At 46.3% G+C, this 14,592-nt stretch overlaps 1 protein-coding gene across 1 annotated transcript in view; it reads left to right on the forward strand.

Annotated features, from left to right (window-relative positions):
- The first annotated feature begins 1,622 nt into the window (after positions 1–1,622).
- The window catches only part of LOC125302386 (synaptotagmin-6-like), a 38,334-nt gene continuing 25,364 nt past the window's right edge, over positions 1,623–14,592 (forward strand). The window contains exons 1-2 of the mRNA XM_048255540.1: positions 1,623–1,912; positions 8,195–8,759. Of these exons, the coding sequence (XP_048111497.1) occupies positions 1,752–1,912; positions 8,195–8,759 (726 nt within the window). The 5' untranslated portion in view covers positions 1,623–1,751. The remainder of the gene's footprint in view (positions 1,913–8,194; positions 8,760–14,592) is intronic.

The following is a 14,592-nucleotide window of genomic DNA, read 5'->3' on the forward strand; positions in this document are numbered from 1 at the left end:
TTTCTTTTTTTTGTTTTTCTTGCTATTAACTATTCCTTGTCTTTTTAAAGATTTTTTGGCTATTGTGGAAAATATTGTTGTTAATGTTTTGGTGGCTACATTGATGTTATCTTCAGACTTTTTAAATTTGGTGAACAGGAAGGAGTAGATCATGTTTTCGACCTCGATGTAATTTGACTGGGATGTGTATTGCTCTAGTCTGTCATCGCTCCATTTGTATTGAACTGGAAGTGGGTGTAGTGTACTCATAGGTTTTTGATGTTCTATACTGGAATTTTTCTTTAAGCTAATTATAATGTGGCAGTGATCTGACAGAGGCAACTGTGGCATTACTGTGAAATAATTTATTTGGTTGTGATCTAAATCTGTTATAGCATAATCCACCACACTGCTGCCCAGGGGGTGAGCAATAAGTGAATTCACCCAGAGAGTCCCCCCTTGTTCTGCCATTAACAATAAACAGACCAAGAGATTTGCAAAGTTGTAACACCTCTCTCTCTCTCTCTCTCTCTCCCCCCCCCCTCTCTCTCTCTCCTTCTCTCTACTCTCTCTCTCCTTCTCTCTCTCTCTTCCACCCCCCCTCTCTCTCTCTCCACCCCTCTCTCCACCCCTCTCTCTCTCCTTCTCTCTCTCTCTCCTTCTCTCCACCCCTCTCTCTCTCCCTCTCTCTCCCTCTCTCTCTCTCTCTCTCTCCTCTCTCTCTCTCTCCTTCTCTCTCCACCCCCTCTCCTCTCTCCACCCCTCTCTCTCCACCCCTCTCTCTCTCTCTCCTCTCCTTCTCTCTCTCTTTCTCCACCCCTCTTCCTCTCCCTCTCTCTCTCCACCCCTCCTCTCTCCTCTCTCTCTCTCCACCCCTCCTCTCCCTCTCTCCATCTCTCTCTCTCCACCCCTCTCTCTCTCTCTCCTCCCCTCTCTCCACCCCCTCTCCTTCTCTCTCTCTCCACCCCTCTCTCTCCACCCTCCCTCTCTCTCCCTCTCTCTCCCTCTCTCCTCTCTCTCCTCTCTCTCCACCCCTCTCTCTCCTTCTCTCTCTCTCTCTCCTTCTCTCTCTCCACCCTCCCTCTCTCTCCTCTCTCTCTCTCCACCCCTCTCTCTCCTTCTCTCCACCCCTCTCTCTCTCTCTCTCCACCCCTCTCTCTCTCTCTCTCTCCTCTCTCTCTCTCTCTCCAATCTCTCTCCTTCTCTCTCTCTCCTCTCTCTCTCTCTCCAATCTCCTCTCTCTCTCTGCCTCTCTCTCCCTCTCTCTCTCTCTCTCCTCTCCTCTCTCTCCACCCCCTCTCTCCACCCCTCTCTCTCCTCTCTCTCTCCACCCTCTCCTTCTCTCTCTCTCCACCTCTCTCTCTCTCTCTCTCTCCCTCTCTCTCTCTCTCTCTCCACCCCTCTCTCTCTCCACCCCCCTCCCACCCCCCCTCCCCCTCTCCCTCTCCACCCACCCTCTCCTTCTCTCTCTCTCTCTCTCTCCTTTTCTCTCCACCTCCCCTTCTCCCTTCTCTTTCTCTCCACCCACTCTCCAGATCTCCTTTTCTCTGCTGCTGGGTATTCCTCGGGCTGCTGCCGGTGGCTCTCGGCTACGCCGCCACCTTTCGCCCCTGGAAGCTCTGCTGGCTGCCCGCATGCATAAGCACCTCTCGTCCAGTGCCAGCATTCTTGCCCCGCCCCCCGACCACGAGGAGCCTTCCCCTGGCCACTCACACTCACACACACACACACACTCTCACACACGCGCGCGCGCCTCGCTGCGGCCCTACAGTATGGCGGCGGAGAAGGATTCTGGGAGTTTCCTGGAGGCGGCGGTGAAGATCAGCCACACGTCCCCTGACATCCCGGCCGAGGTGCAGCTCTCCATGAAGGAGCACCTGCTGCGCCGGACGCGCATCTCCCGCCAGACCACCGAGCCCGCCTCCTCCAACAGGTAAACACGCCCTAACCCCGCCTCCTCCAACAGGTAAACACGCCCTAACCCCGCCTCCTCCAACAGGTAAACACGCCCCTAACCCCGCCTCCTCCAACAGGTAAACACGCCCCTAACCTCACCATTCTGTGATACCGGTCCGTTTGCTCTGTCCAGTTCTCTGGGTCTGATGGGAGGGGCAGTTCTCTCTCCTCCGGCATTGGTGATTCAGATCAAGTCAAGTCAAGTCAAGTCAAGTCAAGTTTATTTATATAGCACATTTCATTTACAGAGGTCATTCAATGTGCTTTACATAAACAAAACCAAACAATAATAACAAATAAAAGCATAGAAGGGCAATATAGTCAAAGAATAGTTAAAAGGTAAAGATCATAATAAAAAGAAAAACATAAAACACAAGGTAAAATCATTTAAAAAATAAAGAATAATTAGTAGTAAGCAAAAACAAAGGCAAAAGTAGTAAAAAAGTAATAAAAGACAAAGTAGAATAATTATCAAGGCAGATTCAGAATTTGTAACAGTTAGCAGAAAGCATCTGAGAACAGTTTGGTCTTAAGTCTATATTTAAAACTGGCTACAGTTGGGGCCTTTTTGATGTCATCCGAAAGTTGGTTCCACAGCTGAGCCGCATAGCAGCTAAAAGCTGCTTCACCATGTTTAGTTCGAACTGTAGGTTTTACTAGCAGGTTTTTCACCTGGGACCTGAGATCAAAGGAGACATTCTGTCCTGCTCTGTCCTGGAGTCTGGTGTATCAGTGTATGTGTGCATGTGTGTGTGTGTGTGTGTTTGTGTGTGTGTGTGTGTGTGTGTGTGTTTGTGTGTGTGTGTGTGTGTGTGTGCCTTGCTCTGTTCTGGAGTCTGGAACTCAGTCTGCAGCACACAAATCCACTTACATCCAAATCACATTTAGCCACATCCATCTCATCTGAGCTGAACTGCAGGAAGAGAGAGGGAGAGAGAGAGAGACAGAGTGAGAGAGAGAGACAGAGTGAGAGAGGGAGAAAGAGATACAGAAAGAGAGAGGGAGGCACAGAGTTAGAGAGGGAGAGAGAGAAAGAGAGGGACAGAGTGAGAGAGGGAGAGAGAGGGAGAGAGGGAGGCACAGAGTTAGAGAGGGAAAGAGAGAGAGAGAGAACAGCAGTAAGCGGTCAAAGCCACTTAGAGAGAGGGATAGAGAGAGGGCTAGAGAGAGAGAGATAGAGAGAGAGGGATAGAGAGAGAGAGGGGGATAGAGAGAGAGAGAGAGGGGGATAGAGAGAGAGGGATAGAGAGAAAGGGATAGAGAGAGAGAGAGGGCTTTGGTGTGGTCATCAGGCCTTTAGGCTACATCATTATGACTTTGTTTTAAACTAAAATGATGTTCGTCCAAACCCGCGTATTCAGCTCTGTATGTTTCCAGTTTTGTTCCTTGTCAATTTCAACTTTACCATAGGATAGTGTAATTCCCATAGGATAGTGTAATTCCCATAGGATAGTGTAATTCAGCTTTCCCATAGGATAGTGTAATTCAACTTTACCATAGGATAGTGTAATTATCATAGGATGGTGTAATTCAACTTTACCATAGGATAGTGTAATTCCCATAGGATAGTGTAATTCAACTTTACCATAGAATAGTGTAAATCCCATAGGATGGTGCAATTCAACTTTATCATAGTATAGTGTAATTCCCATAGGATAGTGTAATTCCCATTGAATAGTGCAATTCAACTTTAAGATAGGATTGTGTAATTCCCATAGGATAGTGCAATTCCCATATGATAGTGAAATTCAACTTAACCATAGGATAGTCTAATTCAACTTTCCCATAGGATGGTGTAATTCAACTTTAGCATAGGATAGTGTAATTCCCATAGGATAGTGTAATTCAACTTTACCATAGAATAGTGTAAATCCCATAGGATATTATAATTATCATAGGATAGTATAATTCCCATAGGATAGTGTAATTCAACTTTACCATAGGATAGTATAATTCCCATAGGATAGTGTAATTCCCATAGATGAGTCTTGGGTACCTCAGGAGAACTAGATATGTGCAGTTTCATTTCACTTTATGTGATCACAGATATTTCTCTTCAAATTATTGAAAAAAAGAATTAAACCACTGTGTGTGTGTGTGTGTGTGTGTGTGTGTGTGTGTGTGCTTGTTTTACTGGATTGGTCCAGTGGTATTACAGCTGCACGTGTGTGTATGTGTGTGTGTGGGGGACGGTCAAAAAGAGGGCTAAACAGCTTGCAAAGTACTGTGCCATCTCTGCTATTATGGCAGCCGCCACATAATATGGCGGAGACGTTGCTACTTATACCCTTAAAGATGAACTGAACTGAAATAATCAACATTGATAATGTGTTGATTATGACAATTAAAAATAAATTACACTAAAAAATGTAATTAAAAAAATCAATACGTAGCCTTTTTTAAGCAACACCAAAATTGCGTTTGTTAGTATTAGAACGCTGCCCGTTTCAATGACGTCACTGGCATGGTAGGACCTGAGAAGTTCTATAGGCAACAGCTGCAGCATATTATGTATACACGAACATTAGTAATTTTAATGGCATGGGTTACACATTTGAGCCTGTGAGGGACAAGCCTGTAGTGTCTTGACTACCACTAGATGGGGGACGATCGGTTTCAGGCTCCAGCTCAACCTTCAGTAGGATCATTTGGGTGAAAATGACTGTGTGGGCGCTGTCGGAGCATGGACACTGGAATCTATCTGTTTCAAAGCAGTGGCGAAACGTAGGGAAAATGTTCGAGGAAGCCAAAGTGACGGGGAAAATATGTTTATTTATGTATGTGTTTATTTCGGGGCGTATACATTTTGTGCAATGTACAACATAGACACATTTTGTGCGGCACAACATAGGCTACTGTAGGCCTAGCCTACAGGTCATGTAGAAAACTGGACAAGGGGCGCTTGAGACAGCAACACGCACGCTGTCTCTCTGTCTCCCTCCATCCCTCACACACACACATTGCCTACTGTACATCCTCCACACAACTGCATACTCACTCACCACCACTACATTAGGCCTATGCGAAGCTACGGTGCATACAAATAAGCTATACACGCATTGTCACGGCAATGTAGGCTAACGCAGTCTGGACTACTACTACTCGTAACAGCAACTCACACGGGCTCTCTCCCTCCCTTGAAACTGTTAAAAACTTCGTCACCCCAAGTTGACCCCAGATACACGGAGGATACACGAGTTTGCCGTTTATTTTAGGCAAACGTTAGTGGAAAGTTTGCAGATTTTTACCTTGTGGATGTTGATATTGTACGAGTCTCTAGGATAGCAGCACTGCGAGTTAAACTCCCTCAAGATCAACAATCTGCCCTGAGGCGGTGAACAACTGGCTTCAGGGTGAGTAGAAAGGACATTGATTTTGTTTACAGACCGGCTGTGATTTAGTTACCAGCTAGTAAACGCATTATTATCGATCTGTGATATCGTCGGAGTCATGGTTTATACTCTCTATGGTCGGAGTGCTAGCTTGTGGAGTTTGACATAAGAGTGTTTCCAAGGTGTTTAGCTGCTAGCCCTTTCCTAGGTTGGATCGTAGTGGACCTCATCTGAGGCTACTTCGAGATATTATTCCAAAGGGGACAGATAGGCTACTGCACTTAAAACTTGAAAAGATTGAACGAACCTTCCCGGACTTTGTAATTGCGACCAGTGACTGCATTGGGTGAACGAAGCCGAAGTTGAAACTTAGGCTCCATGGCACATAGACAGTGGGCTCGCCCTTCTACGAATTGAAAAAGACTACAAGCTGCCCCACTGAGTTTGCTATAAAGTAAGCAAGAAAAGGTTTTTTTTAAGTCAGGATATGTCGAGTCAATGGCATTTATTCGTCCAAAGATACAGACCAGTTTCCATAGTGCACATCTTATCAATAGTTTGAATGCCCTGTGTGTTTCTGCTCATTGACAAAATAGCGTTCAGTATGATTCATCCCCTGTTAAAGTGTTCGCCTTTGTTTCACTAGTTTGGTTTCATTTTGTATGAGATTTTGTGATGTAGGCTAGCCTACGATAAACAGCTTATGGCCAATATGTAACTCAGCTAGGCCTAATGTTAGTTTCCTCAGCCATGTCAGCTAGCCTCAGACTCATTATCTGCTATGGCTGCTAGTGCTAGTGCGGAGTAGCTTACCATGCCAGTGATGTAGCCGATTGTTGAAATCCAACATGGCGGCGCCCATGTAACAACAACAACACTTTCAACGTACAATTGTATCCCTTTTAATAAATTCAGCCATTTTAATCATTGTACCAATGAGAAGAAATAAAATACATCTGTTATATCACCTTTACTTCAAATTCCAGTTCAGTTCATCTTTAAGAACTGAGTATAAATGTTTATTGAGGGATATAGTGAAGACCTGCTGCATGCCACTGGTCCATGAGTTTGCATGTATTCTACTGCATCCTTAATATTTGTGTCCCTGTACCATTTTCTTCACATGAACATAAACATAAATAATTTGGGCGATTCGGGGGTTCGATGTTCCATATGTGTTGTGCATGCATTACTTGAAAAGAACTAGCTCCAGTTATGTATGAACAGTGAAGGTAACGATCTCTTAAACATGTGAAAACCGTGAACTTGAAGAAGTGAAAATTGAACAATATGAACTATGAATATTGAACAACTTGAAGCTACATCTGTTAAGTGTGAACATGCTTAACAAAATATGGGAACAAAACATGGGACCTAAACGTGCATTACGAATATAATCAGTGGGAGCCCTGTGCTTGTTAACCTGCAACAAGAAGGTTCCATCTGGGGTGATGGAAGATAGTGACACCCTCAGTGTGTTTGAAATGTCCAGTCGATTGCGCAATTTGGTCTTAGTTGCAGTCATTGCGAAAACCCGGACTCGCATAGATAGGCCTACGTGGTGGGAAATGGTAGCAACGTTTTCAGCGCTTTTACGGCTATCTCGGGATATTCTGCTTTGGTTTTGATCCAAAAACCCGCAAGAGAGGTTTCCTCATACACACTCTTAAGACCACCGTCATTTGTAATTTCGATCAATTGCTCTTCCTCCTGCGCTGACAAGTTAGGACTATTCGGGATATTGACAAATGGGTTGCGGACCCACTCATTGGTTTGCCGTGGATCTTTGGAGGATGGGAAGTAACGCCAAACTCATTTGAAAGCGCAACAAGGTGATCGGCGACCAGCCAAGTAGAGAAAGGGCCCTGCCTCAGTCTCTCCCAAAACCCCACTACTGTTTGGAACATATCAAATACACCCCGTCCACTCGCCGTCCCCACAAATCAAGCTTGGCTTTAAATGCAGCGACTTTATCTGCCAGTTTAATAACAGTCGTCATTCTCCCCTGGAGTGACAGGTTGAGGTCATTAAGCAACCCGAATATGTCACACAGGTAAGCGAGTTTTGACACCAGTCCTCATCACTAAAATGTGCAGCTAAAGGTGACTTTTTTTCTGCAAGAAATCTCTGCAGCGGCTCTCACAACACAAACACTCTGGCCAGTCACCTGCTAAAGATGCTTGTTTTTTGTTGCTCATTCTAGCAGTTTAGCTAACTTCGTGTGACATACCGCTCGCCAAGAACTGATCAAGGAAGTGAGCTGACCTGAGGCTGCGAGCTGAAGGCAATATGTAAAAGTGTTGAAGGCGGGTCGGACAGACGAAGAAAATAGACCTTGCAAAATGCAAACATGCGTGCAATCAAACAACTGCATATAGACCTATGCCATGTAAAAACGTGACATTATTGCGAAATAAATGTAGTTTAGTTTGCATGCATTTTTTTTTAAACTCATGTCGTAGGCTACGCCCGGTTAGGAATGTCCGTGGCACGCCCGTGGTTGGGGACCGCTGCATTAGAAGACCAATGAGATTGTAGGCTACATTAGAAGACCAATTAGAAGACCAATGAGATTGTAGACTACATTAGAAGACCAATGAGAATGTAGACTACATTAGAAGCACCAATGAGATTGTAGACTACATTAGAAGACCAATGAGATTGTAGACTACATTACAAATGAACGTTATTCTTACACTTTTCTCTGATGCTTTTGAGGAGATCGTAAGAGTAGATTGTGTCTGAGTGGGCGGAGCCTGTGTGACGGCTGTCCTCTGCTTCCTGTTTGTGTGTGAGTGGGCGGGGCCTGTGTGACCTCTGCTTCCTGTTTGTGTGTGAGTGGGCGTGACCTGTGTGATGTCAGTCCTCTGCTTCCTGTTTGTGTGTGAGTGGGCGGTGCCCGTATGACCTCTGTTTCCTGTCTGCAGGCACAGCTCCTTCAAGAAGCACCTCCCCCGGCAGATGCACCATGTGGCCAGCCTGGACGGTGGCACAGACTTCCTGGATGCGGAGGAGAAGCACTTGGGCCTGGGCCGCCTGCAGCCAGAGCTGTACCAGCAGAGTGCCGTGGAGGCTGACCACTCTGCCGACAACGACCCCAGCAAGAACTGCGGCAAGATCAACTTCTCTCTCAAGTACGACTACGAGAGCGAGCAGCTGCTGGTCACCATCGTACGCGCACTGGACCTGCCAGCCAAGGACTTCTGCGGAAGCTCTGACCCCTACGTCAAGATCTACCTGCTGCCCGACCGCAAGCGGAAGTTCCAGACGCGCGTCCACCGCAAGACGCTCCACCCCACCTTTGACGAGAGTTTCCAGTTCCCCGTGCCGTACGCCGAGCTGGCCACCTGCAAGCTGCACCTGAGCGTCTTTGACTTCGACCGCTTCTCACGCCACGACATGATCGGAGAGGTCATCCTGGACAACCTGTTTGAGGAGTCAGACCTGTCCCGCGAGACGTCCATCTGGAGAGACATCCAGTATGCCACCAGCGTAAGACACTTCTCTCTCTCTCCTCTAACACACACACACACACACACACACACACACACACACACACACACACACACACACACTCGTCCCACCACCATAAGACACTTCTCTCTCTCTCCTCTAACACACACACACACACACAGCCGTCCACCACCATAAGACACTTCTCTCTCTCCTCTAACACACACACACACACACACACACACACACACACACACACACACACACACTCTCTCTGGGCTCTGTGCTGCACTTTAGCTTAAGTCGCTTTGTGGGCGGATCTTGATCTTGGGCACTGTTGCTATTTTACCGGCGGGTTAATGACTGTTGCGCCCGACGCAAATCTAAAATGGGGTGGTCTGAAGTAGCTACATTATTCATGGGTGTGGTTTGGGTGTAGCGTGCAATAAACCAATCAGAGCGTCATCTCACATTCCCTTTAACAACAGGCACGCTTTGTTCCATAGCGATTGCTATTATGATGGGCGGATTTGCCAGGCGCAGCCAGGAACGTTCACAGCTATAGTCAGTTGGAAACAGTTTGCTATTGATTTTTCCTCTTGACAAAATGTAATACAGAAATGTCACTTTCCGATGTTTTGGGATCACTCTCACTGAATCACGAGGTTATGAATGTATGGTAATATTTTTGCAATGTAATCTAACATTACCTCACTATAGACAATGCAGATCTGTCAGATAAGCTCTCCTCTCCGTGCTGCTGCTTGCTGCTTAAATGGCATCGGCATGCAGTTCAACTTCACGCCTCATTAAGTCCGTCCCTTCCTGATTTATGTCATCAACACATCCGTGATTCATGGAAATGTGTTCGCTAGATTTATAGCTGTTTTTTCACATCGGACACCACACTGATTTCCCTCGTGTAGCAATATTTGTCCTTGTAATTATGTATGGTTTGAGAAATGGGAACTTCGTCATATAGATGAGAGGAGCAAAGTGCATTATGCAACACAGGCGCCCAAGTAAGGCTCCTGCAGGTGTAAGCTACGGCTGTACCTTTACCATCAGGCAACAGAAACAGTTTCTAAGTTGACCTTTCCAACTCTGCACAGTATCCCATTAACTGCATGACAATAGGCTATTTACAATATTTTCTGTAAAGTAGAGTTTGTAAACACGTTATCATCAACTTAATGCACTCCACAACTTTTGTTTGAGCAGGGAGAGAGAATAACAATGAATGGGCGAGTAACTACAGAAATTGTAGCCAAGGCTACTTGCTGCTTTCTTTTACTGTCTATGGTTGCTGGTTAATAGCACATAATAAGCTTATTTAAAGCGAATTCACAAACTCAAGCCTTCAAGGCCATCATGGATATAAAACGTTTTTGAAAACAACGAAGGATGGAGGGAACATAGCAAAGTTTGGAGTTATTTCAGATGGGCTACAACAAGGTAGGCAAAATTGTGGTGCTTGTCAAAACCTTAGCGCCCAGCTGGAATAATGCTTATAGGCTGATGTTAAAGCCACACAATGTTTAAAGCCATACACAATGGTACATTGGAACAAAACTAAAGGTAACTTTAGCCTTTATAGAGCTGTATAAAGTTGTCCAAATTAATAGGTCGTAATTAGGTGTTGTTGTTGAAAAGATATTGCATGTAAATGTACTACAAGGATACAAGGATACAAAGGAAGTTTATTGTCACATGCATATAGTTACTGGAAGTAAGAAATGCAGTGAAATTATGTCTGGTGTCAGCCTATTTGTGCATTAATGGGGGTAAAAGTGCAGTAGAAGAGGGGTTTAGTCGATTAAGGGCAAGGGCTGCATAAAAAAGGTGGGGGAGGATTGGGATTGGGTGGGGGCACCAACAAGGAACACCTAAAGAGCAACAGGGGCAAGGAAAAACTCCTTTACCAAGGAAGAAACCTTGGGCAGATCCACGGCTCAAGGGGCTAACCCCTAACTGCCAGGGGTCTTGGTGTGTGTGTTGGGGGATGACAAGGGAGATGGGATAGTGTGCTGTGTATGTGGGGAGAGGGCAGTGTGCAATATGTGTGTTGGAGAAGCTTCCTCATGAGACAATGTGCTGTGTATTGGGGTGGCAGTGTGCTGTAAGTATGTTGGGGATGTGTGTTGGAGAAGCTTCCTGATGAAATAATGTGCTGTGTATGTAGGGGGGGGGGGCATGTAATGTATGTGAGTGATGACAGTGAAGATGTGTGTGTGGGCGGGAGGGGAGTGAAGCAGTGACTGTGTGTGTGTGTGTGTGTAGTGTGTAGGTGGGTAGGTGGGGGCAGTGTGCTGTAAGTATGTAGAGGATGTGTGGCTATATAGGCTACTAAATTTTTAGTTGACCAATGCACGAACAAAACTGGGAAATGGACAAATATTATGAAGCGTTTGAATGTGTCCATCTGTGCACAGGGTGTCTGTAGATCGGTGTGCATAGCATTCATTCATGCGCCCTTAAAATAGCATCTGAACTTGCGCCAATAACTTTAGACCAGGAGGTTCCTGGTCTGTGGCGGAGAACTTTTTCTGAAACTGCAAAATATCAACAGGGACCGTTTATGCCAGAACACGCCCGTCTTTTTTTTTTTTTCGAAAACGCTCCCCCGGGCGCACATGTACCTGTGGAGGGAAAATTCCAATATGCGCTGACTGCACAATAGGAAAGAGAAAAGAGCGAGTGTACAATATTCAATTGCGCTGGAGTGCAAGATAGAGCCCTCAATCTCTCTCACACACACACACACACACACACCACTCCCACACACACACACATACACACACACACACACACACACACACACACTCACACACACACACACACACACACACACACACACACATACACACACACACACACACACACACACACACACACACACCACTCACACACACACACACACACACACACACACACACACACACACACACACACTCACACCACCACTCACACACACACCACTCACACACACACACACACATACACACCACTCACACACACACACACACACACACACACACACACACACACACATACACACACACACACATACACACACACACCACACACACACACACACATACACACACACACACATACACACACACACCACACACACACACACACACACACACACACACATACACACACACACACACCACTCACACACACACACACACACACACACACACACACACACACACACACCACTCCACACCCACTCACACACACACCACTCACACACACACACACACATACACACCACTCACACACACACACACACACACACACACACCACACACACACACACACACACACACACACACACATATACACACACACACACACACACACACACACACACACACACACACACACACCACTCACACACCACTTCACACACACACACCACTCACACACACACACACACACACACACACACACACACACACATACACACACCACCACACACACACACACACCACTTCACACACACACACACACACACACACACACACCACTTCCACACACACACACACACACACACACACACACACCCCACACATACACACACACACACACACACACACACACACACACCACTCACACACACTCACACACACACACACACACACTTCTTTTTCTCTCTCTTTCACTCGCTCCCTCCTTCCTCTCTTTCGTAGACTCTCTCCTCCCGTCCAGTGTACCACCAGTGAAAGACTCACCTCAGGTCTTACACACACACACCACACACACACACACCCACACACACACACACGCACACACACACACACCACACACACACACACCATACAACAATAATTCAGGTCTTGCAGGTCTTACTTTCTTACTTTTCGGCTTTCTGCCCCTCTGCCCCTCTCCATCATCTCTCCATCTCCATCATCCACCTCTCCCATCATCTCCACTTTCCACCTCTCCACCATCCATCATCTCCACCTCTCCACCTCTCCACCTTCCACCTTCCATCATCTCCACCTCTCCACCTCTCTCCATCATCTCTCCACCTCTCCACCTCCATCACCTCTCCATCATCTCTCCACCTCTCCACCTCTCCATCACCTCTCCATCATCTCTCCACCTCTCCACCTCTCCATCACCTCTCCATCATCTCTCCACCTCTCCATCACCACCTCTCTCCACCTCTCCACCTCTCCATCATCTCCTCCATCATCTCCACCTCCCATCATCTCTCCATCACTCTCCACCATCCATTCCCCTCCTCCACCACCATCATCTCCCACCTTCTCCCACCTCTCCACCTCTCTCCATCTCTCCATCACCTCTCCATCATCTCTCCACCTCTCCATCACCTCTCCATCATCTCTCCACCTCTCTCCACACCTCAGGTCTTACTTTCTTACTCTCTTTCATCTCTCTGGCTTAGTCCTGATCTGATCTGAGGAGCTGGTTTAGTCCTGATCTGATCTGAGGAGCTGGTTTAGTCCTGATCTGAGGAAGCAGTTTAGTCCTGATCCCGTGCGGGTCTTGTGCTGATGTGTTGTGGATCGGTCACTAAGGGGCCGGTGTGTGCCGTCGGCATGGCAGCGAGGCTGTGGCCCTAAGAGGTTTGCGTTAGGGGGACGGCCTGGCTGGAATGACCTCATATGCTTACAGGAACACAGGAGCAGGACGGATGGCTGACATTAAAATGTCGTCCTGACTCCCAGGGCACTGGGGTGTGTGTGTGTGTGTGTGAAGTGGTGTGTGTGTGTGTGTGTGAAGTGGTGTGTGTGTTTGTGTGTGTGTGTGTGTGTGTGGTGGTGTGTGTGTGTGTGTGTGTGAAGTGGTGTGTGTGTGTGTGTGTGAAGTGGTGTGTGTGTGTGTGCGCATATTTGTGTGTATGTGTGTGTGTGTGTGCACATATGTGTGTGTGTGTGTCCATAGTCCGTGAGCTCAGTGATGAGTCCCCTGATGCTGAGCCCTCTGTGTCGTGTCATGTTGTGTGTATGTGTGTTTGTGTGTGTGTGTATGTGTATGTGTGTTTATTGCCTGCATGCTCAAGGATGACTACCCTGATGCCAAGGCCCTCCTGTGTCATATGTGTGTGTGTGTGTGTGTGTGTGTGTGTGTGTGTGTGTGTGTGTGTGTGTATTCAGTGGTTAAAGTGGGATTTGGCAGGTGGGGGAACCCTCAAATCCAGTGTCGGTGCAACAGGGAAAATGACCCACCGGGGGACAACATATTGAGTATCGTGGTTTAGCAATACTTTTGGGACAAGAATTTGATTTTGATTTGATTTGGATTGTCATTTATTTCAAATATGCAAGAAACGTGTCAACAAGACAACAAGACAACAAGACAACAAGACTTTCCCTTTTTTGTTATTTCTCAACATATTTGAAAAGGAGTCGGAAGAAGTTTACACTTGTTACATCCCCCCCCCTTTCATTAAATCATACAATTAATTATAAGGAAAATACATTTTCAATGATTGCAATTAATTCTTGAAATTAATGACTACTTTAAATAACAAAGATTTCCTTTTGGAAGTATACAGAGCTAGAGAATTGCTAGTGTCTTAGTCACCTCTGTGGCTATTTTCACATCCAGTCAAGTTACTGTAGGTCCCGTATTGATTTGGGACGTCACTAGTCATAGAACTGCACCTGGTCTGAAGGCATGCTCCTCTGTAAGAAAATGATGTTTATATGTATATGTATACGTATATTTTAATAAGTATAAGTATATATACTATTTTGATCCCGTGAGGGAAATTTGGTCTCTGCATTTATCCCAATCCGTGAATTAGTAAAACACACACAGCACACAGTGAACACACAGTGAGGTGAAGCACACACTAATCCCGGCGCAGTGAGCTGCCTGCAACAACATC

Source organism: Alosa alosa, chromosome 10 (assembly GCF_017589495.1).
Source record: "Alosa alosa isolate M-15738 ecotype Scorff River chromosome 10, AALO_Geno_1.1, whole genome shotgun sequence".
NCBI lineage: Eukaryota > Metazoa > Chordata > Actinopteri > Clupeiformes > Clupeidae > Alosa > Alosa alosa.